Consider the following 27,126-nt stretch of genomic DNA (forward strand, 5'->3'; position numbering starts at 1 on the left):
CAATGCAAAGTGTCTTTTCTATGCAAATTGTCTTCCTTGGCACAGCAGCCACTTGTAGCCCAGCAGTGGTGTAAACACAGGCTTGGTGCTGTGTGTTCTGACAGAGCAAGATTAGCAGTTTAGCATGAACACTCCCAGGACAGCAAGACTAGACAAAGAACAGCTTTAATAGGAGCATATGAGGAGAGCCAATCAGCCGAGCCCTTATTCCACTCAACACAGCTGGAATGGAGTCAAGTGTGGAGTGTGTGTTTAAAGCAGTACTTGCACTGTGTGTTCAGACAGAGCAAGATTAGTAACTGCCCTGGCATTAACACTCCCAGGACAGTGGGACTATACAATAGAGCCCAGCTATTAAGAGTAGCATTGGAACCTGATTAGCACAGTCCTTAATGCACTCATTAAAGTGTAATGCAGCAGTACTGCTTATTAAACAGCAGCACCGTCATGATTGAAGTGCAGTGAAGTTCTCACTGGCTTCAGTAACACTAAAAGACACTCAGGTCCTCATTCACTAAACGCTGGTAAATGACCAGAATGATATAAATGTTCTTAAGCTTTAACCTTAGGGCGATCTCTAAAATAAGATTGGATGGATTGGCAGTTAGCTCATTTGTGAATGGTCCCTGCTCTGCTCACAGCATCACCAGTGCGCTGCCCTATTTCCTGAATGTTGTGACAGTACATACCGCCTGCTTTACAAACACGGTATTTGAACACGCGCCGAGGACCCAAACATTTTAGCACCCTTCAGTGAATAATGTCATGAATATCAGATCCCTCCCTCGCAGTATTTCTGATGTAATGTGCATACATTTCCCATCCATTAACATCATGAATTATATTGAAATGACCCGCATGCGGTACTTTTCCTTCGCATTGTTCACCACGGGTTAGGCTGCTCTTCACTGCTTGGTGAATGCAGCAGGTGTACACAGTAGCACACGGTACAGAGCCTCACTGCGTGTTAACACAGTACCGCTGTGTGATAAATGAGGTCCTTACACTTTGATGCTGGTAGCTCCTCACTGTTGTGGGCAATGTTAGGAACTGCAGTTTGTGATGTTTGAGGCATTTTCAGCTGCGTTCAAAAACTAAAGTCATGATATGCCACCTAATATATCCTTCAAGCCCCTCAAGTGAAATACACAGCAATGGAAAAGTTATTCTATTTGTATTTAATGTGTTTATTTGATATTATAAGATGCAGCAATATTTATATCAGTATGTCAGTAAAGCTTTTAATAACTGCTGGGGATGAAATCAAAGAGGGAGTAATTCACTGCTACTACATTATGGACAACAGGCTCCCTCTTGTGGTCAATGTCGATAATTACTGCATGTTTTGTTTGTTTGAGTTGCATTTTAATATAACTTCTTAAGGAATTAATGAAATAATAAGTCCTATTTGTTTCTGACTCCCCTTGAAGCCCCTAGACTGCTGTGTGGTGTTTAACACTTGTGTAATTCTTCAGTAAAGTCACTGTCTCAGCTGATACACAGCACTGTCTCCAGCCCCTCTTCCCTCTGGCTCTTTAATGAGTTCAGAGTGAGGGGGAGATCAGTGACGTGCCCAGCCTGGGCTCTGGGAGAAGCTCGGAGCTTCAGCCCCTTTTCTGTTGGTCTGCTGGAGGTTCAGCACCGGACAGCTCCCTCTGAATCACTCCCTGGGAGAGACTCAGGGAGGAGAGGAAGGATGAAAGAGAAGATTGAAGCCCTTCAGCATGTATATCTCACACATAAATAAGATCAACAACAGAGTAAAAGAGAATAGTTAAAAGAAAAACAGCCAGCTGCATCATCTGTAAACAAAGGAAATCTATGGATAATAATTAGGGAATCCAATCCCGGATTCCCGGATCTTTTTCTGATACAGAAATCCCTGGATTGGAAACATAAAATCCGGGAATTCGGGAGTCAGGATATTTTGGAAATTATTATTATTATTATTTTTTTTAAAACAAGCACGCCTTTGACCTCGACGTGATTTGAACACGTAGCCTTTTGAGCTGGAGGTCAACGCGCTACCGTTGCGCCATGAAGTCCTCGTGTAATGTGTGTTTGTCAGCCCCTAATAAGCTAATTTGTAAAAGTTAGTAACGAATAGTGCTACTATAACGAAGCTAAATTTGAACAACTAGCTGGTACAACGAGAGAGGGGGCGGGGCAGAGAAGGAGGGGGAGACGCTGCTAGGCAACCGGCTCGTGAACATTCCACTCAGCTGAGCAGAGACCGTTAGGATTTAAAAATGCGAACGTTCCGAGCGGCGTTAGGCGCTTCGTTAAATTAACACACCGTTGCTGGCATTTTAATATAACCATATTTTAAATACTCAAATAGGACTGTATTAAACAATATATGTTTTTCAAAGTAATATGTTATTTGGAATATTAAAACAATCAAATTAAATAACACATGTTTGGACACAAAATATTTTTCTTCCTCATAACGTGTTAGAAAATGTAAACAGCAGTTGGAGAATGCCGAAGTCGATCATCCTAGCATGTTAAACGAGGGCATTTCTCCTGTAAGCTGCGTCTAGTAATAGATCGTTTATACTGTTCTCAATGGTCCGCATCCCAGCCTGAGACCACGATCCAGTGGCCGACGGAGATGTTTTTCAAAGTAATATGTTATTTAGAACATTAAAACACTCAAGTTAAATAACATGTTTGGACACAAAATATCTTTCAGTGACGTTAACAAGTAGTCTGTTTACAACAAAAATGCAATCTGTGTTAGGAACGCTATTTTAGTCTGATTTAAAATGGAAATTAAAATGGTATTGAGTGCTGACAAGAGTTTGGTATCAGCTGTTGATTTCCTTAAAACAATCTTTTATAGTAAAATAAAGAAATGTATTCTTTTTAAAAATACGTAAAATTGAACTGTCAAAAGTGGGATTTGAACCCACGCCTCTATTCAGAGACCAGAACACAAAATTCTTTGGAAAGACAGAGTCCTTGAGTCTGGCGCCTTAGACCACTCGGCCATTCTGACAAGCTGCTTTTGTTACTGTAGAAAACCGCATTATTTATTTCAGCACACACTAGGGTTCTCGTATCAAGGCCCGATTGGGTTTACGCACATACCAACTGTTGCTCCATGAAAGATGTTATGACAAGGGTAAAAAAGAAACGGATTGAAGTCAACCCAAAAAAAGTAAGATTATTTATTTCAATATTGTTATAGCTAGAAACGATGTATGCGTTTTACAATAGCAATTGCTATTTGACAATGACCAATAAGTAATTTTGTTGCAATACTGTATACAATGTGAACAGAATCAGACATTGCTCCGTTGTCTCGAAGAAACATCTTCAATTTGTATTTAAAAAGGACGCCCAACGTGGGGCTCGAACCCACGACCGTGAGATTAAGAGTCTCATCCTCTACCGACTGAGCTAGCCGGGCTGACTGGTGCGCGTTTCTTTCACTGTAACCAACTGAGCTATTAATTTGTCATCTTATTTGAGAAAATAGTGAATGACAGAACCAAAGATTCCAAATATAATCCACTGAACTGTAGCTTTATTATCATAATGAAAACAGATTACACATGACCACAGTTCTGTATCAAAATTAAGTCGTAAGTATATGGTTTCCATTGTAGCTATTTACACACACTGCTCTGTTGTCTCCCAGGGTGTTATCTAACAAAAAAGACACATGCTGTGCTGCCATAATTGATTACATAGACTTTCCTGCCCCGTCTTGCTTTCATCTTAGATGTGATCTCAGGTTCTGCTAAGTTCTGCTCCCTCGATCACGTTCTGCAGCATCTCGCCTTGCTAATCACTGCCGTATGCTTTGGCAGCTTAATAGGTTGGTCTCTGTGGCACAATCGGTTAGCGCGTTCGGCTGTTAACCGAAAGGTTGGTGGTTCAAGCCCACCCAGGGACGATGCTTTTTGCATTTCTTAATCACATTAGAAAATGGCACTCTGATACGCTGTTATTTCATCCAATTACGCTGAAGAATAAATGTGCTCTTATTTTTTTTAGTTCAAAATAATACAAAACAAATATGGTCTTGTTGTTTGCCAAAACCCGGGATCGAACCAGGGACCTTTAGATCTTCAGTCTAACGCTCTCCCAACTGAGCTATTTCGGCTTGACAAGACTGCTGTTTCGAGATAGCATTCTTTTTGGCAATCCAGTAAACCTGTAATGAGAAACGTTCAACAGCTCGGCAACACCATAATAGAATCTGATGCCTTTACAAATGTGTTTCGAAACTGTTAAGTTTTCTCCCAAATGCGATTCTCAACAAATGTTGTTTTTTTTTTTGTATTCCTTCCAGAGTAAGTCCAAAAGGCAAACACTGGAACTGGCTGCCTGAAAGTGCAGCGCTTGAACTGCCTCAACAAACGCTGAGCTCTAAAACGTGTACATTGAAAGTCTATTAACATCTTTAACACAATCATCTGTATTCCAATCCACAGGGTGATCAATAAAGTGACTGCTGGCTTTGTTTATATATTAACAAGATGTTTTCAGGATTCACGCGTATTCTGAGCAAGCACGATAGAATATGGTAGTGAAAGGACAAGCAAATAACAGGTTTATTGGCTCTGGTCTTGTATCATCACCCTGACTACTGTCTGTAAGAAAGTGGCATTAATAAAAACGTCATTATGCAAAGTTCCCAATGCGCAAATACGCAGCATATTTAAACTTCTTCACAATCTTAAACCTTCCCAAATGAATTTAAAATACTTACTGACAGGTACGGCCCTTTCCCAATGTAAAACTCTGCTTTGTTTGAACACCAACGATGGGTGGGATATTATGTAGTAAACCACAATACTATTGTTCCCACTGTTCACGAGATGAGGCGTTGCCGTGGTAACCATGGTCTGTGAGGCGCCGGTGTGAAAGAGTTGCAGTGCAGCGGTGACGTCGGAACAGTCTTTCTGATGAAAACGCAGAGCAAGCTGAGAATGACGCTGCGCTTTGAACGGTGCTGTAGCTGCGCTGGAGACTGGAGGGAGCAGAAAAGACTAACGATGGAGCTCCTGCAGAAAAATAGAATAGCTGAATGATGAAAAGAATAGAAACAAACACAGACGAAGGGCGGAAGCAGTGCTGGGTATATAAATAGAAAAGAAGGAGAGATTGACATGCAAGCTACCTAACGGGATTGCCCATACCGCTCTGGTCACGCCCTTTTTACCTGACCAAACACAGCAGCGCAAGATAATGGCAGAGAGACTGGAACTTGATTGAAACTGAACTGCCCCCCCAGGAAGTAATTTGTTTGTCGCTATATAATCAATATGTTGTGTGGGCTAAATTGTAGAAATAAATGTCCGGATTTCAAATTCAAACACGCTAAAAAATGAAATATAGTGGAATAGAAATAAAGACGGCTTTGACCTCGTCGTGATTTGAACACGCAACCTTCTGATCTGGAGTCAGGCGCGCTACCGTTGCGCCACGAAGTCCTGGCGTACTGTTTGCTTGTGATGCAATGTTAGAGTGCACAGCGTGACATGAACGCATGCGATAATGTGTTAATTTACCAACAGAAACATAAATAAAAGTGTATGTATTTATTTGTGAATAAACTATCTTGCTTATACGATGGGACCAGAGACCTTACATCGGCAATCTAATGATAGGCCAACCCCTGAGAGACTTTGTCTTGACCAGGGACTAATATAATCTAAAAACAAACTGCGATGGGAATGTGAATAGAGTCAAATACATTTGTACCATTCTGTAAATTATATATATATATATATATATATATATATATATATATATATATATATATATATATATACATCAAGTTACTGTAGGTTTTTTTATATACTTTTTTATTTTATAACTGTAGCTTTATTATCATAATGAAAACACATTACACATGACCACAGTTCTGTAACAAAATGACAAAAACAAAGACGTTCCCATACCGGGAGTCAAACCCGGGCCGCCTGGGTGAAAACCAGGAATCCTAACCACTAGACCATATGGGAAGGTGATTATCAAACTCATTTACATGCAACAGTAGCTACACTCTAAAACCATGTGTAAGTTTGGAACATTCATAAACACTTATCTGTAACACTTTTTAAACGCGTCAAGGCGTTTACTTTATAAACATGTTTAGAATATAAACGCGTTAAGGTGTTTAAGTAATAAACACGTGAACACGTTTATTCGCTCTAACACTTTTTAAACACCTGAACACGTTTACAAATCTACAGGTGTTTAAGATCTAAACACGTAAATGCTTTCTTATTTTTAGAATACAAAAAGACACAAATTAAACAACTTACTTTTATTTATTGCATATTTCAAAGTTAAGCCAAAAACTTTTTTAAAGAAAAAATCTATTGCAATAGTAACAAGTATTTGAATTGTAATAAATATTTACAATTTGAAGAATAAAATCCGTTACACCTATATACATATATAGATTGTATTTAAAACATCTAAATCAAATAGAATACTGTATATGTCCACTCCCTCAAATAAATTATTTAAATACACAATAAAAACATACTACATGAAATTCAGATTTAACAAATAATTATTTAATTTATTTACAGATATTTACAATTATGTAAGAATGTTATTGTTGTAATTCACTAATTTAATCGTTGAACCCTTTTGCAAAAAATCTGTATTGATGGGATTTGCATCCAGTAAATAGGTCTCCCAATATATATTGCTGCAGGAATCCAAGCACCTGCGAATAAACTTTGGGGTACTGCAGGTGGAAGGCATAGTACATTCCCAGGAGAACAAGCACAGCATCTAATACAGTTTTTGCTTGGCAAAATATCGCAACAGTATCCCTACTATTACAGCTTCCTGGAGGGTGTTCTTTGCAACACAAAGAACAAGATGCGGTGGTTCTTGTGTGGGTTTCAGGTACTTGTCAAGTTCACTTGTAGATATATCCTGAAAAATATAACATAATGAAATGATGACAAAATAATATAAATGTATAAAATATAACATTTTTATTGTACTTTGCTAGATACATTTAATTTGATTTTAAATTTACTGTGTCAATAGTTAGCATTATATAAGTCAATATAATTATGCTTGAATGACAATAAGAGGACATCTTGTTTGAAGCCGAGTCAATGGGTGCCCCCCCCCACTCCCAAACATTTTGATTAATGTTATTTAGTATAATTACCTCATATACAGTGATGACCGAAACTGACTTTTTCCTCTTTCCTTTATCAAATTTAGTTTTTTCTTCAGTGAGCTGAATTACAGGTATCATTCTGAGATCTCCCTGAAAAGAAAAATGGGGCGGGGGTAATGACCTTTGTATAAGTAATTGCTTTGTACAGTGGCGGGGTGTGAAGGGGGAGAGGGAGGAGGGTTGTTGTTCTTTTTGTTTGTTACCTTCGTGCATTTCCAGCTGGCAAAGCCACAAGTCATTCACAAGAATACAATGTGTTTTGTGATCGTTTATTTCCTCACCACTTTCTTGGATCCAATCAGTAACTCAGAGACCGTCCTAACCTGTTCAGCCCTTTTGCACAATGTTTCAAATCATGTACTTCCAAGGACCATTGCAAATTCACCCATTACCTAATAGAAAAACACATGCACAAGTATGAAGTTGAAAAAAATAAAATAAAAAATACCTCCAAAACAGGAATGTTGAACTAGAATTTATAAACCCAGGACCTATGATGTCAGATAACAGTTTTAGAAAAATAAAAATAAAAATGAATAAAAAATAAACTAAAATAAATGTCACAAAATGAGTTTCTGTATATCATCATCATAATAACTGTACTTGAATTGGATTAAAGCAAATCGCAACCTTTAAACCAACATTCACAACCACAATTTGAATTTTATTTTACTGATCAGTAATATTGACTGTTTGATGAAACTGTAGAAGGAAAATAATAATGCAGTTAACTGTATGCAAGTGAATTGCAGTATGCCCTCCATAACTTTACAATAACATGAGTAAATAAACAAATACTTACAAATTTTCCCCATTCAAAACAAGGGTAAACTTCAACAATTGGTTTAATTCTTCCAGCTGGAAGAGTGGTCAGCCACAATCGATGATTGCCAAAGGTTTCTTTAAGAAGAATGTCTATGTGATTGTCATCAGGCTTATTTTTGTCAAATTCTTTTCTTAATTCTTCGACATGGCGGTCGTATTCTTCATCGGGCCGTTCTTCAGGCCTCTGTATGGTAGGTACCTGGGCTTTCTTTGCCATAATTGGTGCTGAATTGGAGTCAATGGGCAGGCTTTTCCTTTTTAAAGACCACCTCATGTGCCTCATCTTCTGACTGAGGCACTTAAAAAATAAGGACTACAAAACAACAAGAGGTGAAAACAATAATTGTGAATAAATACATCAAGTTTCAGAAAGAAATGGCAAGCTTCAATTCCCAATGTATTGTTTTGCATACTTGAATTCCATCTTACCCACGGTTCATTCCCTTCATGCTTAATGCATGTATTTGCTGTACAGCTTTTTTCAAATGGCCTTGTATTCAGAACTGTCACTTAGGCTGGGATAATTAGCCAGGTCATAATTAGATACTTCATCAACCATTTTATGCCATATCCCTCCATATCCCTCTTGAATTGCCAGCCAGAAGACTCCAGTCAGTCTGCCCAGACTGCACCTGAACCATCTTAAGTAAAAGTTAGTAAAGAATTGCGCTAATATAACGAAGCTAAATTTGAACTCCTAGCTGGAGCAACGAGAGAGGGCGAGAGGGCGGGGCAGAGAAGGAGGGGGAGACGCTGCTAGGCAACCGGCTCGTGAACATTCCACTCAGCTGAGCAGAGACCGTTAGGATTTAAAAATGCGAATGTTCCGAGCGGCGTTAGGCGCTTCGTTAAATTAACACACCGTTGATGGCATTTGAATATAACCATATTTTAAATACTCAAATAGGACTGTATTAAAAAATATATGTTTTTCAAAGTAATATGTTATTTGGAATATTAAAACAATGAAATTAAATAACACGTTTGGACACCAAAATATTTTTCTTCCTCATAACGTGTTAGAAAATGTAAACAGCAGTTGGAGAATGCCGAAGTCGATCATCCTAGCATGTTAAACGAGGGCATTTCTCATGTAAGCTACTTCTACTAATAGATCGTTTATACTGTTCTCAATGGTCCGCATCCCAGCCTGAGACCACGATCCAGTGGCCGACGGAGATGTTTTTCAAACTAATATGTTATTTGGAATATTAAAACAATCAAGTTGAATAACACATGTTTGGGGGGACAATATTTTTCAGTGACTTCAACAAGTAGTCTGTTTACAACAAAAATGCAATCTGTGTTAGGAACGCTATTTTAGTCGGATTTAAAATGGAAATTAAAATGGTATTGAGTGCTGACAAGAGTTTGGTATAAACAGTTGATTTCATTGAAACAATCTTTTATAGTAAAATTAACACATTTTAGAAATAAGTAAAAATCAAACTGTCAGAAGTGGGATTTGAACCTACGCCTTCCATTTGGAAGACCAGAACACACAATTCTTTGGAAAGACAGAGTCCTTGATTCTGGCGCCTTAGACCACTCGGCCATCCTGCCAAGCTGCATTTATTACAGCAGAAAACCGCATTATTTATTTCAGCACAGACTAGGGTTGTCTATTGTATCAAGGCCCGATTGGGTTACGTACATACCAACTGTTGCACAAGCACCGGCGTAGATTTAGCTGGGGACGGTAGGGACATTGTACCTATCAATGTCAAGGGAACGTTGAATTGTCACTACCAATAATTTTGATAAATCTGAAACATCTTTTGTCAAGTCATTTTATCCGCTCCACAAAGGGTTAACTCTCTCAAGATCCCCTCGTTGCTCCTCCCTCCTCCAAAAAGAAAAAAAAAACAAAAAACGCTAATTTTATTGTTTTAGGCCCTAGGTTCTAGACAGCATTCAGAACTGAGCAGACACATGGCAAATGACATTGTGTTACAAAAGTGTAAGGTACTGCACGCAGGCAATACATTTCTCCCCCCTTCCTTTCTATATTGGTTAATTGTGGGCTCTATTTTCTTCTTTTTTTAAAAAAAAAAACACTGAGTCCCTTGTCCCTGTGCAACCACAATGTAGAAACATATAGAGAATGTATGGGAATGGTCAATAAACATCACTGCTGTTTCTCTTAAAGCGTGTTTATTTATTTCTAATACTGGACCCTGTCTTAATACTGTATTACATTCTGAATATGAATAGAGCTGAATTATTAATTGTAGATAATACTTAGAATACCAGATACATATTTAGCATTAAAAAGCAATACATGTGATTTATTTAACAGTAGTTCATTATTTTGAGTATCAGCCACCACACAAAGCTGAGAGCAGTGCGGTATACTGTAATGATGCTCCAGTCAGTCTGCCCGGACTGCACCTGAACCATCTTAAAAACACGAAGCCCCTAATAAGCTAATTTGTAAAAGTTAGTAAAGAATTGCGCTAATATAACGAAGCTAAATTTGAACTCCTAGCTGGAGCAACGAGAGAGGGCGAGAGGGCGGGGCAGAGAAGGAGGCGGAGACGCTGCTAGGCAACCGGCTCGTGAACATTCCACTCAGCTGAGCAGAGACCGTTAGGATTTAAAAATGCGAACGTTCCGAGCGGCGTTAGGCGCTTCGTTAAATTAACACACCGTTGCTGGCATTTTAATTTTGAAGATAACCATATTTTAAATACTCAAATAGCACTGTATTAAAAAATACTTTACTTCAGTTCCAGACCGTTTTCCAACAAATAAAAGGATTTACGTATTTATAATAAGTATATTTGTTATGATATTAAGACTAAACAAATGTGCTTCAGTTTGGTGTATAATTTATTTATTTAATAAATGTTGTAGTATTTCTTTTTTTAATATTGTATTGTTTTCACAAAATAACATCCATACATTATCAATTCTAGAGTAATCAAATCACAAATATTACTCGTCAGTAATTCATACATAGACACGCTGTTGTAACTTCAAGTAGTTAAAATGTAAGGCTGGATTCAAGTTTAACCAAATAAATAAGTAAATACATTAATAACGACATGAAACAAAAATACGTTTTGGTAGCTCATACGCAGGCCTATTTAAATTACAAAATGCGACCTGTTTTAGAAATTGATTTATATACTACCTGCCATTTAAATCTAAATTATATTTAAAACTGTTTGAGGGGCAGACTAGCATAGATGATTTCTAAAATCCATTAATATGTACACCACATTAGCACTCCGAGAAATATAGAAATTGATCATTTGTAAAGAATTAGCTGTGAGATTATAATCAGAATTATGGATGCATGGATTTTTGATTAAAATATACCCACATGTATTTTTCTTTCATTTTAACCTCTTGCTGGTGCGACGGCTTGTCTCTGTATCAATTCACTGATATTTGAGGTTTTGTTTAGTACACACTAGCAGGTGATCTGATAATCTTATTGATGTTATTTTGTGAAAACAATAACACGTTAATACTGTGCTACAAAAAATGACTCGCCGTGTTGTAACTTGTGCGGGTGATGTCATGGGTTGTCATGGCAGCGCGATCATCACGGGAGGGGTTATCCGGGACAAGCAATGTGAAGCTAGCAACAATAAGCAACAACAGCAACTTCCGGTAAAACTTACTTCCGCATCTCACTCCGGAAGCGACGTTTTTTCCCCAGTTAAAAGTCTCTCGTTGCTCTGATATAACGGTTATCTCCAACTCCTGTCAATCTCAGTTAACGGTTGGAGGAGAAAGAAGCAGCAAACAGAAGAGCACAAAAACAGCACAAAAATAGCAATATTTCAATCTACGTGGAAGGTCTACAATAAATATACGTAGGTAATTACATATTTTAAAGCGACCTTTTATATTTTACATATATATATATAATATATTATAGTATTTTCATTGTTATATTGTAATCTACATTAAATATCTACTTTAAATTGTATTAATTGTATGTGATTATATGTATATGCAATAAAAAAACGGAGTACAATTAATATGATTTAATTAAATACATAAATTAAACTTTGTGTTCATCAAATTTATTTTATTATTTATTTTCTTTTTATCCACCCATTTTTGCATTGTATAATTCATGCTACTAATAAAGAACTAACTTTTTCTGTACTTTGGATATTCATCAGCTGTATGGTTAACGGCACAAGACCAACATGTGGCCAAGATCAGCAGTGACCAGCCACTACCACAAGACAGCTTTCCCTGAGAATGCAGGAAAGAACTCAAAGGTTTGGAAAGAACGAGCATAATCTATCAATTCATTTTTTTTATTTAGAAATTGTTTTTAAATAAAATGATCTGGCCATTTTGTGTTCTTTTTTTTAGTTTGCTTTGGTTTTTGGCGACTCGCATCTGAGGAGCCTGGTAGATGGTTACGTTCAGATGCCCGAGGGTGACCTGCGCTTTGGATACAGCAGCACTCCAGGCGCTTATGCAGCTGCACTCCGTAAAGAGGTGCTGAACGAAACCCTACCTGAAGAGCCGGACCTGGTGTGCCTTATTGCACCAGGGAACAACCTCTCGAACAACACCATCCAACAAGCAGGGAAGGAGTTTGCCAGCCTTATCTGTTCAGCCCAGGGCAGATGGAATAAGGTCATAAATTAAACAGTTTATTTTATTAATTCATTTTATTTTTAAATAAATAAATAAATACATACATACAATGTTATTATTCTGTTTTTAAAAGGTAGTGGTAATTGATTTTCCAAACCGGCTGACAGTGGAGTTCCCGTATCAAGACATGTTGCCACAAGAGTACCATCGAGCTGCAGCCAGCATGAATGTAAGGTATGGAGGAGCAATGTGAATATTTATGACGTTTTAAATAACCCACACCAATTAGCAATTATGGTTATTATTGATGATATATATATTTTTTTCTTCATGGTTTTGTTGTTTGGATTATACCCAGCTACCCACTTTCTCTTGGTGGTTTATCGGTTCAATCACTAGATCATGCTTTTTTGTGACAGCTCTGATATTAGCATGATATTGGTACTGTCCATTAAAACCTGTTTAACTCTTCCTACAGGTACCTCTCCACCGTAGATCACTTCCCTGCAAGGAGCTCTGACCTGTGGTGCCGTGACGGGGTGCATCTAAGTGATGACCATGGAATGCCCATCTTTGCCCAACTGATCTGGTGTGCAGCTTACTATCAGCTGAACGTTCCACAGGGGATCAAGACGCAGACGTGCATTCCGCAGAGTGACCCCACGGCTGGTGGTGAGAGGGACACCAGCTGCACCACCACAGAGACGAGATCCTTACTCATGGGCTGAGGTGACAAGAGGACACAGTAAGAAGACGTCGAATAGTAATTGCAGACGGTTCCACTCTGTAAGTATAACATACATTTTTTAAAATTCTTTGCACTAAGATATTGTTTTAATTATTTATGTCAGTTGAAATGTCGTTAATTATAATTAATCATTTTTACATACCACATGCTAAAATAAATGAATTGATTGGATTACTATGTAATATTTTTTATAATAAAAACATTAATGTTAACTTGTGTTTTTGTGATACAAAAGTTAAACTGCACACATTCGTTTCATCGAATAAAAATCCAGTACTTAACAATAACAGGAGATATATCTGATCATCCTTTAATTCTACAGCTTTTACATTTGTTGTGCTATTTGTTTTTCTTGTTATGTTTTTCATGGTAAATGCCATCAATAAAAATGCTCATCAGTAATATATTTTTATTGTCTTTTTTTAATTAATTAAAAGTGTGTCTGATATAAATCTCACTTTAATTAAAGTATGTTATATCTATTTTTTGTTTTTACCATCGAGAGTTCTGATTTTCGTCCACTTTCAGGATGTGAATGGTGGCAATGTTTGCCGCATCCTTGACATAGATGTCGTGTGCTACCCTAAGGCATACAGGCCAGGTCAGAGAGAGGTGCCAGAGCAGGAGAGAGGGGAGAGGAAGGGAAAGGAGAAGGGGAAGTGGCAAAAGAGAAAGAGAATGGAGAAAAAGAGAAGTGTGACAGTTCAGAGAAAGGCAGGTAGATGTGAAGGGATAGTAGCAGGTAAGATGGCAAGGAGAGGTGAGGCAGGAGGCAGAGAAGGTGAGGAAGTGAGGTAGGTAGGAGATGTGAGGCAGAGGTGAGGCAGCACAGAGAGGAGGTGCGGCAGGACAGAGGTGAGGCAGGGCAGAGAGGAGGTTAGGTAGGACAGGTGAGGCAGGGCAGAGAGGAGGTGAGGTAGGAAGGAGAGGTGAGGCAGGATGCAGAGGTGAGGCAGCACAGAGGAGATGAGGCAGGACAGAGAGGAGGTGCGGCAGGACAGAGAGGTGAGGCAGGGCAGAGAGGAGGTGAGGTAGGACAGGTGAGGCAGGGCAGAGAGGAGGTTAGGTAGGACAGGTGAGGCAGGGCAGAGAGGAGGTGAGGTAGGAAGGAGAGGTGAGGCAGGATGCAGAGGTGAGGCAGCACAGAGGAGATGAGGCAGGACAGAGAGGAGGTGCGGCAGGACAGAGAGGTGAGGCAGGGCAGAGAGGAGGTTAGGTAGGACAGGTGAGGCAGGGCAGAGAGGAGGTGAGGTAGGAAGGAGAGGTGAGGCAGGATGCAGAGGTGAGGCAGCACAGAGGAGATGAGGCAGGACAGAGGAGGTGCGGCAGGACAGAGAGGTGAGGCAGCACAGAGAGGAGGTGAGGTAGGAAGGAGAGGTGAGGCAGGATGCAGAGGTGAGGGAGCACAGAGAGGAGGTGAGGCAGGACAGAGAGCAGGTGCGGCAGGACAGAGAGGTGAGGCAGGGCAGAGAGGAGGTGAGGTAGGAAGGAGAGGTGAGGCAGCACAGAGAGGAGGTGAGGTAGGAAGGAGAGGTGAGGCAAGATGTGATGGTAAAACAAACTATAATTCTATTAATAATCCAGATTTTTGTTCTAGACTTTGTCTGAAACTAAAAGGAGGCAGTGGTATTAAACATAAGAAATGTAAAGGGAAGAAAAATAATTTGGATTACAAACAAATAGCAAATGCAATACATTACATAAAGGAAACTACTGATAGAGGCATAAATAACAAGGAATTTTGGCAATTAGTAGCAAAATCTATGAATTGCACACACACGACCTGCAGCTTGCAGAAGGAGTCAGGTACTGCTGTCTAGAATATGGGAAGAAAATAGAAACAACATACACACACTTGTAGAGGAGGTGAATATTTTAAAATCAGAAAATAATGTAGACAATGTTAGTACACTAGTACATGTTGAAATTGATACAAATGTTTTATTTTATGAAGAAACTGAAGAGAAATGTCAAAGAAACCAAAAAGGTAAAAGAAAAAATTATAAAAAAGACTTTGGTAGTGATGAGTGGGTCACAGAACCAGTGTTAAAAAAAAAAAATTGTGTTTGTAAATCACCCAATAAAAGTAAAAGGCCAATGCTAGCTTGTGACATGTGTAACCAGTGGTACCATTTTGGAATGCTTAGGTATTCCCTTAAACACAGATAGCAGCTCGGACTCATTTGGTGTTGTCTGTAGTTTAGAGACATGTCAGTTACAAGTAAATGCAGCACATACAGGTTTTACTTTCACAGGAAAACAAAAAGAGTGCCCTTTAAAACTGACAGCACATAAGAAAAGTAATATTCATGTTTGCAATCAAATTAAACATAGTCACAATCTAGTTAAAGAATTAAGCTCTTCAAAAATAAGTAGAGGTGTACAAACAGAGGTAGAAGATAAAATAAAAAAATCGCTTTCCGGGGCATTTGATGTTGTTGAGTTAAACTCTTATAGCTGTACCAAATTTTAAAAACAGTACAGCAACACAGGAATCAACCGACTATGATCGCATTGACACTGATACGCACCCGAGTTCTAGCTTCTGGTATTATTCATATAGTTTTAAGTGATGGAAAGAGAGAACATTATAATCTCAATTCAGTAGTGTATCACACAGGAGGTTCCGGAGCAGGGGGGCACTACTGGGCTTTGCTGATGACGGACAATAAATTAAAAACCTGTGCGAACGATTTCAATATATCATGTGACTCTCCAAATAGTAAGCAAGAGGAAAACTGCGCGTTTATTTATTTTTTTGATAAATTAAAATTTTGTAAACAAACCACTACAGGTAATATAGAACACGATGTTTCTGGTAATGGAGATGTTAATAAAGTAGCCGATGTTGACGCTGAATTACCGGGCATGCATAACATTAGAGAAGATGAATACGTGCCTTTGCTAAAGTGTCTTAATTCTACAACAGCTTTTAAAGAATCTTATCACCGATTAATAATCGCAAACAAAACATTTGCATCTCGTCATTTCAAAGATGCAATTTCTAAATTAGAAAACATTAATGCTCAACATTTTTCAAAATCATCCTTGAACCATATCCCCTTTGATAAAATAGTAGATTTCATAGAATGTTTTGTAAATAACACCCTTTTGGCTAACTTTTTAGCTAGTGACTTGCTTCACTTAAACATGTTGTTTTTGTATAATTGCAAGAAATGTAAAGGGTAGCCCATTGCGCATGTTAAATATAAATCTTTACTTTTAATACAACCAAAAGAAATATCCGAAGACGGGATTAAAAAATATATATTATCCCATGTATCTGAACAAGAGCATGGTGCCTGCCAAAAATGTGGGAATGTAAATATTGATCTTAAAACATTCCATGTATTGCATCTCCCAAAAACATTAATAATAACTCTTAATACAACCACTTCCAGACTACCTGCAAATATTTCTTTGTCTTCTATTTTCAAAAAACAAACATATTATATTTCAACTATTATGTCACACTCTGATAAATATCCATTTGTTACGATATTTAAAACAGACCAGAAACAGGAATGGTACTGTAATAATATTGATAATGTTTCCTATTCTTTTGAAATAGTGAAAAAAATGATTTCAAAATCCACATTTCTAATAGTTGCATATGATTTCATGTCATCTGAAGAAATACAGAAGTATTGCACAACAGAAGTTATGCATTGTTGTTCTATTCAATGCAAGAACATGGTATGATTTGAATTAAACCAACCTATTCCTCTTGAAATTAAAAACTTACCATTTAATTTGACAAATGAGGATATAGAAATAATATGTAATGGAAATTGGTTAAACGACAACATTATAGGTGCATACTTGTGCCTTTTAAGTAGTAATGTCACAGACAAAAGTGTGTTAACTATTCCTTCCACATTTGAATAGTGTCTATTGTGATGACATTGAAGTACTGCCAAAACCCTCCGAAAATGATAGGAATTGGTGGTGCTTCAAAACTGTTCTTGTTCCTGTTAATATAAAGTCATCCCACTGGATAGTTATTGCAATCGATATGAAGCACGATGCAAACAAGGCGAAATGTACAGCATTAAAAATATATATAATGGACTCATTAAAGACATATGAAAAGGAAATTCAAAATATACTTCCCTCATTACAAAGATACGACACCATGCAATACTTGGCACTATATGGTGTTGTTCCTAACATAACATTTTCTTTAGAATTTTGTCATAGGTGTTCCCATTTTCAAAAGCAGTCTGACAGTAGTAGTTGTGGAGTATATGTATGTTTGTTTGCAAAAACATTGCTATTTGGTGGTAATCACACTGCACTGTGTTGCAATAGAATGAGGGAACTTTTAATATATGAGTTAGCCCTCCAAGGAATTATTCCTGTATAAATAAATTTAAAATTAATCAAAAGTTATGTTCCTCTGTGTTCCATATCTCAAAATTAATATTTCAAGTGCTTAGTTTGTTCTAGTTCTCACAGTGTTTTGTTTTTTAGGACATCGTGGATCTGATCTTCTTCAGTGTTATACTTGATCCTGTGCAAATATTTTTTTATATATATTTTTAGAATGCCTTAAAGAAGGGGGCTGTTGAGAGCCGAGGACTTATGCAGATTTCCTCAAATTAGAAATGAGGTTTTTTTCTCCCCCCAGTGCTGTTAACAGTAGTCTAGTTAGCTTAAAATTCACTTTACAAATTATTTTATTATTATTATTATTTATTTCTTAGCAGACGCCCTTATCCAGGGCGACTTACAATTGTTACAAGATATCACGTTATTTTTACATACAATTACCCATTTATACAGTTGGGTTTTTACTGGAGCAATTGTAGGTAAAGTACCTTGCTCAAGGGTACAGCAGCAGTGTCCCCTACCAGGGATTGAACCCACAACCCTCCGGTCAAGAGTCCAGAGCCCTAACCACTAAGCACAGGTAATTCAATTTCAAAGTGTTGTGTCATCTTTATTTTCTGTACCCCCAGTGTGTCTACATTACATTTTACCCCACTTTCATAGATGCACAATCTTTAGTTTTGTCAGGAGTGGGTCTTGAGTGTGCCCAGCACCCGATCATGACAGGAAAATGGGTGTTTTAACTAGACACCTGACATAAAAAGTATTGTTGCTATTACAGTGACGTAAATCTTAAGTAAGTCACTTTATTTTCTGTACCCCCAGTGTGTCTACATTACATCGCACCCCACTTTCTATATGTATATAAACTATATTTCTGTGCTGGATACGGGTGTTTTATTTTGATACCTTGCCTGCGCTGAGCCGTTTTGAAAACCGGAAGTAATCATCTTATTGTTGCTTATTGTTGCTAGCTTCACGGAACTAAAGCTGAGACGCTACGGCGTTCAGCTTCTTAATAAACAAAAACAAAAGATTTAAACAAAACGAAACACTACAAAACAAAAGGGCACGTTGGCCAAACAAATAAACAAATGAGGTTTAGCAGTTGTCTCGTTTTCTCTCGCCTCGCTGTCTCCGCTCTTACTCCTATGCTCTCTCCTATGCTCTCTCCTATGCTCTCTCCTCTGTACACTCTCCGCTTTAGCGCGGACAGCTGCAGGCTTTTATATTCTGGCCGAGGGGTTAACTAGCTCTTAATTATCTTATTACCCCTCGGCCACAGTCTGCACACATTTGGTAAGGATGCGTGATTGTCAGCTAGTTAAATAATCAGTAGCTGATCAGTCACGCATCCTCACAAGGTTTTAAATGCAAAACAATAACAAATAACAATCGGCTTTCGCCGTAATATAAAACATAAATCATAATATAAATAAATAACAAACAAAGGGGCGGGACACTCCGCCACAATGTGGTATATTGAGATCTTAATATTGTATGGCTACTCCCTTTGTATGGAGGATATTCTACATCAAAATTAAAATAAATAAATGAAGAAATAAATACACAGTCATGCATTCATGCATTCATTTAAATCCCATATGTATATTCATTTCACAATTTCTGCAAACCTGTTTTTCTGCTTTTTAGAGGATAATGCTTTTCTATTCTGCTTTACATTTCACTATGGCAAAACCACTTCTGTCAATAAATATATAAATAAATAAATAAATATATAAATAAATGAACGAATAAATGCATATCTGAGAATGTATTTATTTATTTCACTATGTATTCATTTAGGGGTCTGTTCACACTGTAGTGTTTAGATGACTGGGTGTGAGGAGCCTTGTGTTAACAATGGGAGAACTGGGCTGACTGGGGAAGTAACTGCTGCCTATTTCAGTTGTCTTATTACTGTGTTATTACATTATGGACAGCAGTGGTGCTCTGGCTCCCTCTTGTGGTCAGTGTGAATGATGGCAGTGTGTGCAGTTTGGCAGGGCACTGATGCCTGTTTCCAGGCTATACAAACACAGAGAGGGATTCAATCAAACACTAAGTTCACAGTTTAATAGAAGAGTGGATTAGTTCTATTTGTATATGTGTTCTAAGCACTGCACTTCTGTTTCAATAAGTGTCACAGACAGTTCTGTGAGATCTGAGCTGTAAACACAGGTGGGACTTGATAGGGTTGGGTGACTCACAGTACAGTTAGATTATCCTTCCTGTAGTTTTATGTTTAGCCTCTCAGTGCTTTCCTGCTCTCTAGGAGGGGCATTAGAAATCTGCCTGTTCAGAATGAACTGGCCCATAAGTGTTGAGACATGTGTGCCAGGGAGCTGCTGCACACATAAGGAATGAAGGAGACCAGGTGGGTAACAAGGATGACACAGGAGGCAAGACAATGAAGAATAAACTGCCTTCAATAACGCTGATGTGCTGCTCCTTAATAAAAAATAAGAATTCACTCAGAAATGTATTAATTCCTCATTTATTTATTTTTATTTAAAGTTAGATGCATTATTTTTTTTTTATTATAACTAAGTTATAATCTGAGGTATATCAATATAGTGTTAACATTTTTTCTGTAATTAAGAATAAAGTGTAAAATTCTATTTCAAAAGAAGACATGGTTTGTTCATAGTAATTAACAGTAATTTGTGTCTTGATTTTCATCTTAACAATATGTTCAAGTTCAATGTTATTCATTTATGTATTAATATTAGTTTTGAAAATACATTAAAACACATCAGATTGACACAATGAAAAATATCCATCTGGACTCCACAGAGTCAGAAAGTGTAACTACACATCACTGCAATACTGGGCTTTGCTGTTTGCTGGACTTCTTTTTTAATATGTTGTCCAGTGGATCATAAATAAATCAATCTCAATATGCATACAGTTCAATTGTTTTAAAAAATAAACATCATTCTGTTTGTATATAGAATGTGTTGCTGATGAAGTGGAATCATTAAAAGAGTAAAATGAAAAAAAGTAAATAATACAATTTTAAGTTAAATATGCAATTTATTTATATATATATACATTCATTGAAAGAGAAGTAAAATGTTTGGTTTACTTTATTTTCAGCTTGTATTTAAGTATCAGAAAATGAACAATATTCACCTGCAGTCCTGCTGAGGGAGGTTTTTGTACGGGTGTGTAGCACTGTGTGAACACCAAGCTACTGCTGGGGTAGTGTGCACTCTGACAGTAGTAATCTCCTGCATCTTCAGCCTGGACTCCACTGATGGTCAGAGTGAAGTCAGTCCCAGATCCACTGCCACTGAAACGAGTTGGGATCCCAGACTGAAGGGTACTTGCCCTATAGATCAGGAGTTTGGGAGCTTCTCCAGGTTTCTGTTGGTACCAGGCTAGGCGGTTGCCATTGCTATCGCTGTACACTGCACTGCTGATTTTACAGCTGAGAGCGACTGTGTCTCCTGGGAGAACAGATTTCACTGCTTGAGTCTGAGTCACAGTATACTGACCACTGGATTCTGAAAATAATAATATAGAAAATAATAGTAAATGACTGAATTAAATGATTAAATCACATTAAATGTCAAGCCTTTTTCAGTTTGCCTGTTTTACTTTTTATACTTATACACTAAGAATTGTCCCACAAATAGATTTTTTTTTTAAAAAAAAATATTTTTTTTTTAAATGATTCTTACCCTGAGTGCAGATGACAAGTGCCCAGATGAAGATGCTGATAAAAGTCATTGTTGATGTGGATTCTGTTGCCATGAAGGGCAGCTCTCAATCATGAAGTGTTAAACTCACAGGGCTATAAACACTCCCAGAGCACTGAAGCATGTGCTGCCAATGCAAAGTGTCTTTTCTATGCAAATTGTCTTCCTTGGCACAGTAGCCACTTGTAGCCAAGCAGTGCTCTTAAGTTTAAACTCTTCTAACTGATGCAGTTTCTTTGCCTTTCAGAAAAAAAAACAGAAAAAAAGTTTTATCGTGCAAACAAAAAGAAAAAAATAGCTGATAGTTTTCTTTGTGTTGAGTTTGTACAAACACAGCTATTTCTCTCTCTTCTCCCTTCTCTCAAACAATTCATCTTAGCCACAGCTGTGATTATGTAGCTTTGTTACACAGTATAAATAATTATTAATTGTAAAATATTAAAATTAGACCAGAAGGTTAACAGATCCATCATAAACTCTGTGAAATCAAATCCATTTAGGAAGCAAACATTTTGATTTTGCACATTGCATTGATTTTGGACCCCCTGTACTGTCTCTGAGGACCCCAGGTTAAGAACCACTGCTCTGGATTAAAGAGCATTATTTTATTACTCTATGTCTCCCTCTTGTGGTCACAGAGTGTAGTGCAGTGGGTGCTGCTAAAGATTCTCATACCATAAGATGCTCAGCTGTATCAACATGTGAATATTTGAAATAAAGTAAAGAACATGAAATATCTTTCAAAAAAATGTATTGAATTCAGTGTTTTAATTGGCTGAAATAGCCGTCTGTTTTTCTTTTATCTAGATTAAAGTTGGAAAATGCTTCCAGTACCTGCAGCAGAAAGAATGCGTGCATATCATGCAAGGATGTGAGAAGAGAAAAGAGTAGGGATGAAACAGAGGAACAGAGAGCAGCAGAAAGCATGCAAGTGGAGTATAGGGATGAAGAAAAGGGAAGCAGAAAAGAGCAAAGAAACAATGAGAAAGTATAGGAGAAATCTTTCAAAATGACATGAACCAGAACCACAACTTAATGAGAATCATTTGACAAACTCACCGTCAAAAGTTCTCTTTTCAGCTCAGTCACTAGGGAAGGCAGTAAGTGGAGTAAACCGGGCACTTCCAAAGAGCCCCAGGAAGAAAAGTGTCGTGGGAAAGAAACTCGCAACTCAATCTGGTTTGGCTCTGGTAGATAAGCACGCTTCCACTCAAAGAGCTGAAGTTAGTGAAACAGAATGTCAGGTTTGTGCATTCTATGAGATTGATTGTGTGTCCCGTCAGCTGCCTGGATGAAAAGACTGCATCACTATCAGAAGAGAGGATGCACAAAAAAAAGAATGCACAAAAAAGTGCTCCTGATGACGGTTCTTGAAGCTCACCGCCTCTTCAAGAATGAATATCCTGATGGAAAAAACACAACATCAAAAAAAGTCTGCAGCATTGCGCCCTGTGCACGTGCAACCTGTCTGTCTGTCGTTACCATGAGAACACAGAGATGCTACTAGATGGTTTGAAAAAGGTTTGCCAAAATATCCCCAAAGGATATCTCCTGGTCATTGGGTCACTTTGCAACTGGCAGATGAAATGCTGCCTTGGCCGGTGTGACACATGCCAAGACCTTGCTAGTTCTATCAATCAGGTAATACAAGGCAATGATAATGAAGATACAATTGTACACTACTACCAATAGATGGCTAACAATAAAAAGGAAGTGCTTTAGTCAACATTACACGATGCCACGGAGGAGCTCAAACCCAGCAGACCATTCTGCGGCGCCACAGTTTTATTGCCAAGGTGCAACTTCACCAAATCAAGACACTGAAGATGAATTGAAATGAATGTGAAGCTATACTTCAGGAAGATTTCTCAGAACACTTCCCTATAAAGCAGCAAGCTGAAATAATGTGAGCTCCCTGGATCACAGAAGGAGTGCCTCTGTTTCCAGCAGTTCTCACAGCTCAGTCTGTTAGTACTTCTTATGTTGTGCTCAGTGATGAACGGCAACATGACACATTTGCAGTTGTTTGCTACAATCGGGCTATTCTTGATGAAGCCTCAACTTCAGCCAACATCTCTAACTTGCACATCTTTTGTGATGGTGCTGTGAGCCAATTTAAAAACAGATTCATCTTGTCCACCCTTATCATGCCGAGCAATGTACACTGTAGTCTGCATCGAGTTGATTGGAGCTTTTTTGCCACAGCACACGGCAAAGGGCCAGTTGCTGGAGTTGCAGGTAAAGTAAAGCGTGCAGTTTGGAGGCGCATTCTGCAAAAGCATGCTGTTGTCAACACAGCAGAAGAATTTGCTAAGATGGCAAAAGAAGCATGCCCAAATGTGAGCATCATTTATATTACAAAGCATGTGGTAAAGAAGGCACAAGATGAATGGGCAAACAGGTGGGAACAGAACTGTCCAAAGAAAACCCCAAACACACACAGCATTCACTATGCTAGAACGCTTAGCAACACTGAACTTGAGCTCAGCACAGTAGGTCCATTTGTGGAAGAAATTCAGCCTGACTGGAAAGTGGTCAGTGTGTTTGGCATTGTGGATCAAGCAACAGCTATGGTAAAGTATCCATTCAAAAGCATTGAATTGTCAGTAAATGAGTACTGCATTGTTATGTATGAAGGCAAGTGTTCCCCTGGCATAGCTGAAGAAACCATACCAGACCTGCCAGAGGAGCTCCTCAGTGTTTTGCATCCATGCAAAGGGGGCTGGAAGTGGCCGACACAAAAGGATGTAACGTGGTACTTTGCTTCATCTGTTCTCAAAAGGATTGATGCACCAGTACCTGTGAATACCCGGGGAGTATATGCCTTTCAAGAAAACATTACAAACTCTGCAGACACTTCACTGTGTGAGCGCTTCAGCTTGCGCTGTGTTCACATCCATGCATTTTTCACAGTGGTTACGTCAGTTACAGGACCTGGTTATGTCAGGCACGTCATGTTTGGGGTTCTAGTAGAGCAGGGGTGTGTTTGTCTCTGTGTTTGGTCTTGTAGTGGCGTCGTAAGTTAAATTCTTTCAATACTGATACACTCTCTTTGCAAATTAGACAAACATGTATTCGATCTCCCACCTGTCCTGGAACGTTCTGCCCTCTCTGTCCACTTTCCTTTTAGCCATTTTTGATAGCTGGCTAGCTTGCTAGCTATTGCTGAGTGAGTGATTGTGTTGTGACAGGTTTTAAGTTAAGTGTATGCGTGACACCGCGCACTGTACCGGAATGCTCAGTGTAGGCCTGTGAACTGTGCATACATGCCGTGGTTCACGCCAGAGCGTGCAGTGCATGATGGGACTTGTAGTGAATAGACAGCCGAAGTATTATGTCACTTCCTGTCCCACGGGTTCCAGAAGTGAAATTGTCCTATTGATTTCTCTATAGGCTTTTTTAAAAAAACCTACGATTATTAATATATATATATTATAAACCGTAATAAAAACGGCCTAGCCCACTAGCAAGATTGATCCAAGGTAAACATATTCTTAACTCGTTACTAGTTATTTAACTATGAAGTGAAAGCTGGCAAGCTAATACCCCTCTCAGCATGTTGGAACACTCCGGGCACTGAGTTAGCGGTTTTCTGCAGGATAATGTAGTTCGTTTGTGGAATATAACGCACTCAGAGCTGTATCTTTATCAATTTCTTCAATAATTGCGATAATTTGAGAGATGTTTCGGCCTATTACATAGCTTATGATGTATCTAACAACGAAAGGTAAACGTTACACCGGTTCAAGGTTTCAGTGATCAGTAATCGCTGATATTGTGAACCTCTATAGAGAAATACATGAGGAACATTCTCTTGTGGAACCCGCACTCCGGCTCTCAGTAGCGGACTGACCGCGGACCAAAATGAACGGACTGATAGAAACAGTCTAGCAGACCGGATTCAGATGCGTCCGGACATTGAGTTTGATATATGTGTAGTAGAGGGGAGAACAGGAGTGGTGTCAATTGTTTCCTTACATTTGAGGACCAGACACTGTTCATTATTTTGTGCAGCTCAAAATGTATAATTGTCTCTTTATTTCAGAAGACTTATTTTGTTAATGTCAATTTTATGATACGTCAGTTACCAAATAAAATGTCTCTGTTTTAAATTGTGTCTGATGGCTTGGTTTGATTTACTTAGTTTTATGTTAAGTTGAGGATCTGTTTCTATCCCTCACTGCCAGGGGTGGAATCAAGGGGAAATGAATCCCAAGTGTGGGTATTAGAGTCAGTGTTTCCCAGCATGCATCACTGTGAGCAGCTCCTTCCTCCAGACACAGACCACACTGTAGTGTTTAGATGACTGGGTGTGAGGAGCCTTGTGTTAACAATGGGAGAACTGGGCTGACTGGGGAGGTAACTGCTGCCTATTTCAATTGTCTTATTACTGTGTTATTACATTATGGACAGCAGTGGTGCTCTGGCTCCCTCTTGTGGTCAGTGTGAATGATGGCAGTGTGTGTAGCTTGGCAGGGCACTGATGCCTGTTTCCAGGCTATACAAACACAGAGAGGGATTCAATCAAACACTAAGTTCACAGTTTAATAGAAGAGTGGATTAGTTCTTTTTGTATATGTGTTCTAAGCGCTGCACTTCTGTTTCAATAAGTGTCACAGACAGTTCTATGAGATCTGAGCTGTGAACACAGGTGGGACTTGATGGGGTTGGGTGACTCAGAGTACAGTTAGATTATCCTTCCTGTAGTTTTATGTTTAGCCTCTCAGTGCTTTCCTGCCCTCTAGGAGGGGCATTAGAAATCTGCCTGATCAGAATGAACTGGCCCATAAGTGTTGAGACATGTGTGCCAGGGAGCTGCTGCACACATAAGGAATGAAGGAGACCAGGTGGGTAACAAGGATGACACAGGAGGCAAGACAATGAAGAATAAACTGCCTTCAATAACGCTGCTGTGCTGCTCCTTAATAAAAGATAAGAATTCACTCAGAAATGTATGAATTCCTCATTTATTTATTTTATTTCAATTTAGAAAAATAATGTATTGTGGCAATACATTATTTTTTATTATAATAAGTTATAATCTGAGGTATATCAATCTAGTATTAACATTTATTTCAGTAATTAAGAATAAAGTGTAAAATTCTATTTCAAAAGAAGACATGGTTTGTTCATTGTAATTAACAGTAATTTGTATATTGATTTTCATCTTAACAATATGTTAAAGTTCAATGTTATTCATTTATGTATTAATATTAGTTTTGAAAATACATTAAAACACATCAGATTGACACAATGAGAAATATCCAGCTGGACTCCACAGAGTCAGACAGTGTAACTACACATCACTGCAATACTGGGCTTTGCTGTCTGCTGGACTTCTTTTTTAATATGTTGTCCAGTGGATCATAAATAAATCAATCTCAATATGCATACAGTTCAATTGTTTTAAAAAATAAGCATCATTCTGTTTGTATATAGAATGTGTTGCTGATGAAGTGGAATCATTAAAAGAGTAAAATGAAAAAAGTAATTAATACAATTTGAAGTTAAATCTGCAATTTATATATATATATATATATATATATATATATATATATATATATATATATATATATATATATATATATATATATATATACATTTACTGAAAGAGAAGCAAAATGTTTGGTTTACTTTATTTTCAGCTTGTATTTAAGTATCAGAAAATAAACAATGTTCACCTGCAGTCCTGCTGAGGGAGGTTTTTGTACGGGTGTGTAGCACTGTGTGAACACATATCTACTGCTGGGGTAGTGTGCACTCTGACAGTAGTAATC

At 38.1% G+C, this 27,126-nt stretch overlaps 4 protein-coding genes and 4 non-coding genes across 17 annotated transcripts in view; 4 read left to right on the plus strand and 4 right to left on the minus strand.

Moving 5' to 3' along the window:
- LOC117965234 (zona pellucida sperm-binding protein 2-like) overlaps nt 1-27,126 on the plus strand; it is a 127,847-nt gene that overhangs the window by 60,679 nt on the left and 40,042 nt on the right. The window lies entirely within an intron of this gene.
- Nucleotides 1-27,126, minus strand: part of LOC117965193 (zinc finger protein 235-like) — a 125,779-nt gene that overhangs the window by 42,245 nt on the left and 56,408 nt on the right. The window lies entirely within an intron of this gene.
- The window catches only part of LOC131705253 (zinc finger protein ZFP2-like), a 131,119-nt gene that overhangs the window by 14,521 nt on the left and 89,472 nt on the right, over nt 1-27,126 (plus strand). The gene's annotated exons all lie outside the window — the stretch shown is intronic.
- trnal-caa (transfer RNA leucine (anticodon CAA)) lies at nt 2,891-3,001 on the minus strand. The gene is made up of 2 exons: nt 2,964-3,001; nt 2,891-2,936 (listed from the first exon to the last, which is right to left on the minus strand). It is a non-coding gene; the product is annotated as a tRNA-Leu (tRNA).
- On the plus strand, nt 3,831-3,904 carry trnan-guu (transfer RNA asparagine (anticodon GUU)). Its single transcript has one exon. It is a non-coding gene; the product is annotated as a tRNA-Asn (tRNA).
- Nucleotides 4,042-4,114, minus strand: trnaf-gaa (transfer RNA phenylalanine (anticodon GAA)). Its single transcript has one exon. It is a non-coding gene; the product is annotated as a tRNA-Phe (tRNA).
- On the minus strand, nt 5,910-5,981 carry trnae-uuc (transfer RNA glutamic acid (anticodon UUC)). Its single transcript has one exon. It is a non-coding gene; the product is annotated as a tRNA-Glu (tRNA).
- On the plus strand, nt 11,511-13,715 carry LOC131705260 (uncharacterized). 4 transcript variants are annotated; one of them, XM_059007643.1, is made up of 5 exons: nt 11,511-11,824; nt 12,136-12,237; nt 12,335-12,604; nt 12,699-12,799; nt 13,044-13,715. In XM_059007643.1, exons 2-5 carry the CDS (start codon nt 12,163-12,165, stop codon nt 13,291-13,293), a joined length of 696 nt encoding a protein of 231 aa, XP_058863626.1. In that variant the 5' UTR covers nt 11,511-11,824; nt 12,136-12,162; the 3' UTR covers nt 13,294-13,715. The 4 variants fall into 4 exon arrangements, with proteins under 4 accessions (XP_058863626.1, XP_058863627.1, XP_058863629.1 ...); XM_059007644.1 differs by having other exon boundaries at nt 11,511-11,820; XM_059007646.1 differs by lacking the exon at nt 12,136-12,237 and having other exon boundaries at nt 11,515-11,820.

This window comes from Acipenser ruthenus, chromosome 35 (genome assembly GCF_902713425.1).
Source record: "Acipenser ruthenus chromosome 35, fAciRut3.2 maternal haplotype, whole genome shotgun sequence".
NCBI lineage: Eukaryota > Metazoa > Chordata > Actinopteri > Acipenseriformes > Acipenseridae > Acipenser > Acipenser ruthenus.

What these genes read in the sequence shown, in the direction of transcription:
- LOC131705260 (XM_059007643.1), top strand. Translation starts at nt 12,163, where the DNA reads ATGTGGCCAAGATCAGCAGTGACCAGCCACTACCACAAGACAGCTTTC. An exon ending in CCCAGGGCAGATGGAATAAG is followed by an intron (nt 12,605 to 12,698) that starts GTCATAAATTAA and finishes TGTTTTTAAAAG; the next exon opens with GTAGTGGTAATTGATTTTCC. An exon ending in GCAGCCAGCATGAATGTAAG is followed by an intron (nt 12,800 to 13,043) that starts GTATGGAGGAGC and finishes CTCTTCCTACAG; the next exon opens with GTACCTCTCCACCGTAGATC.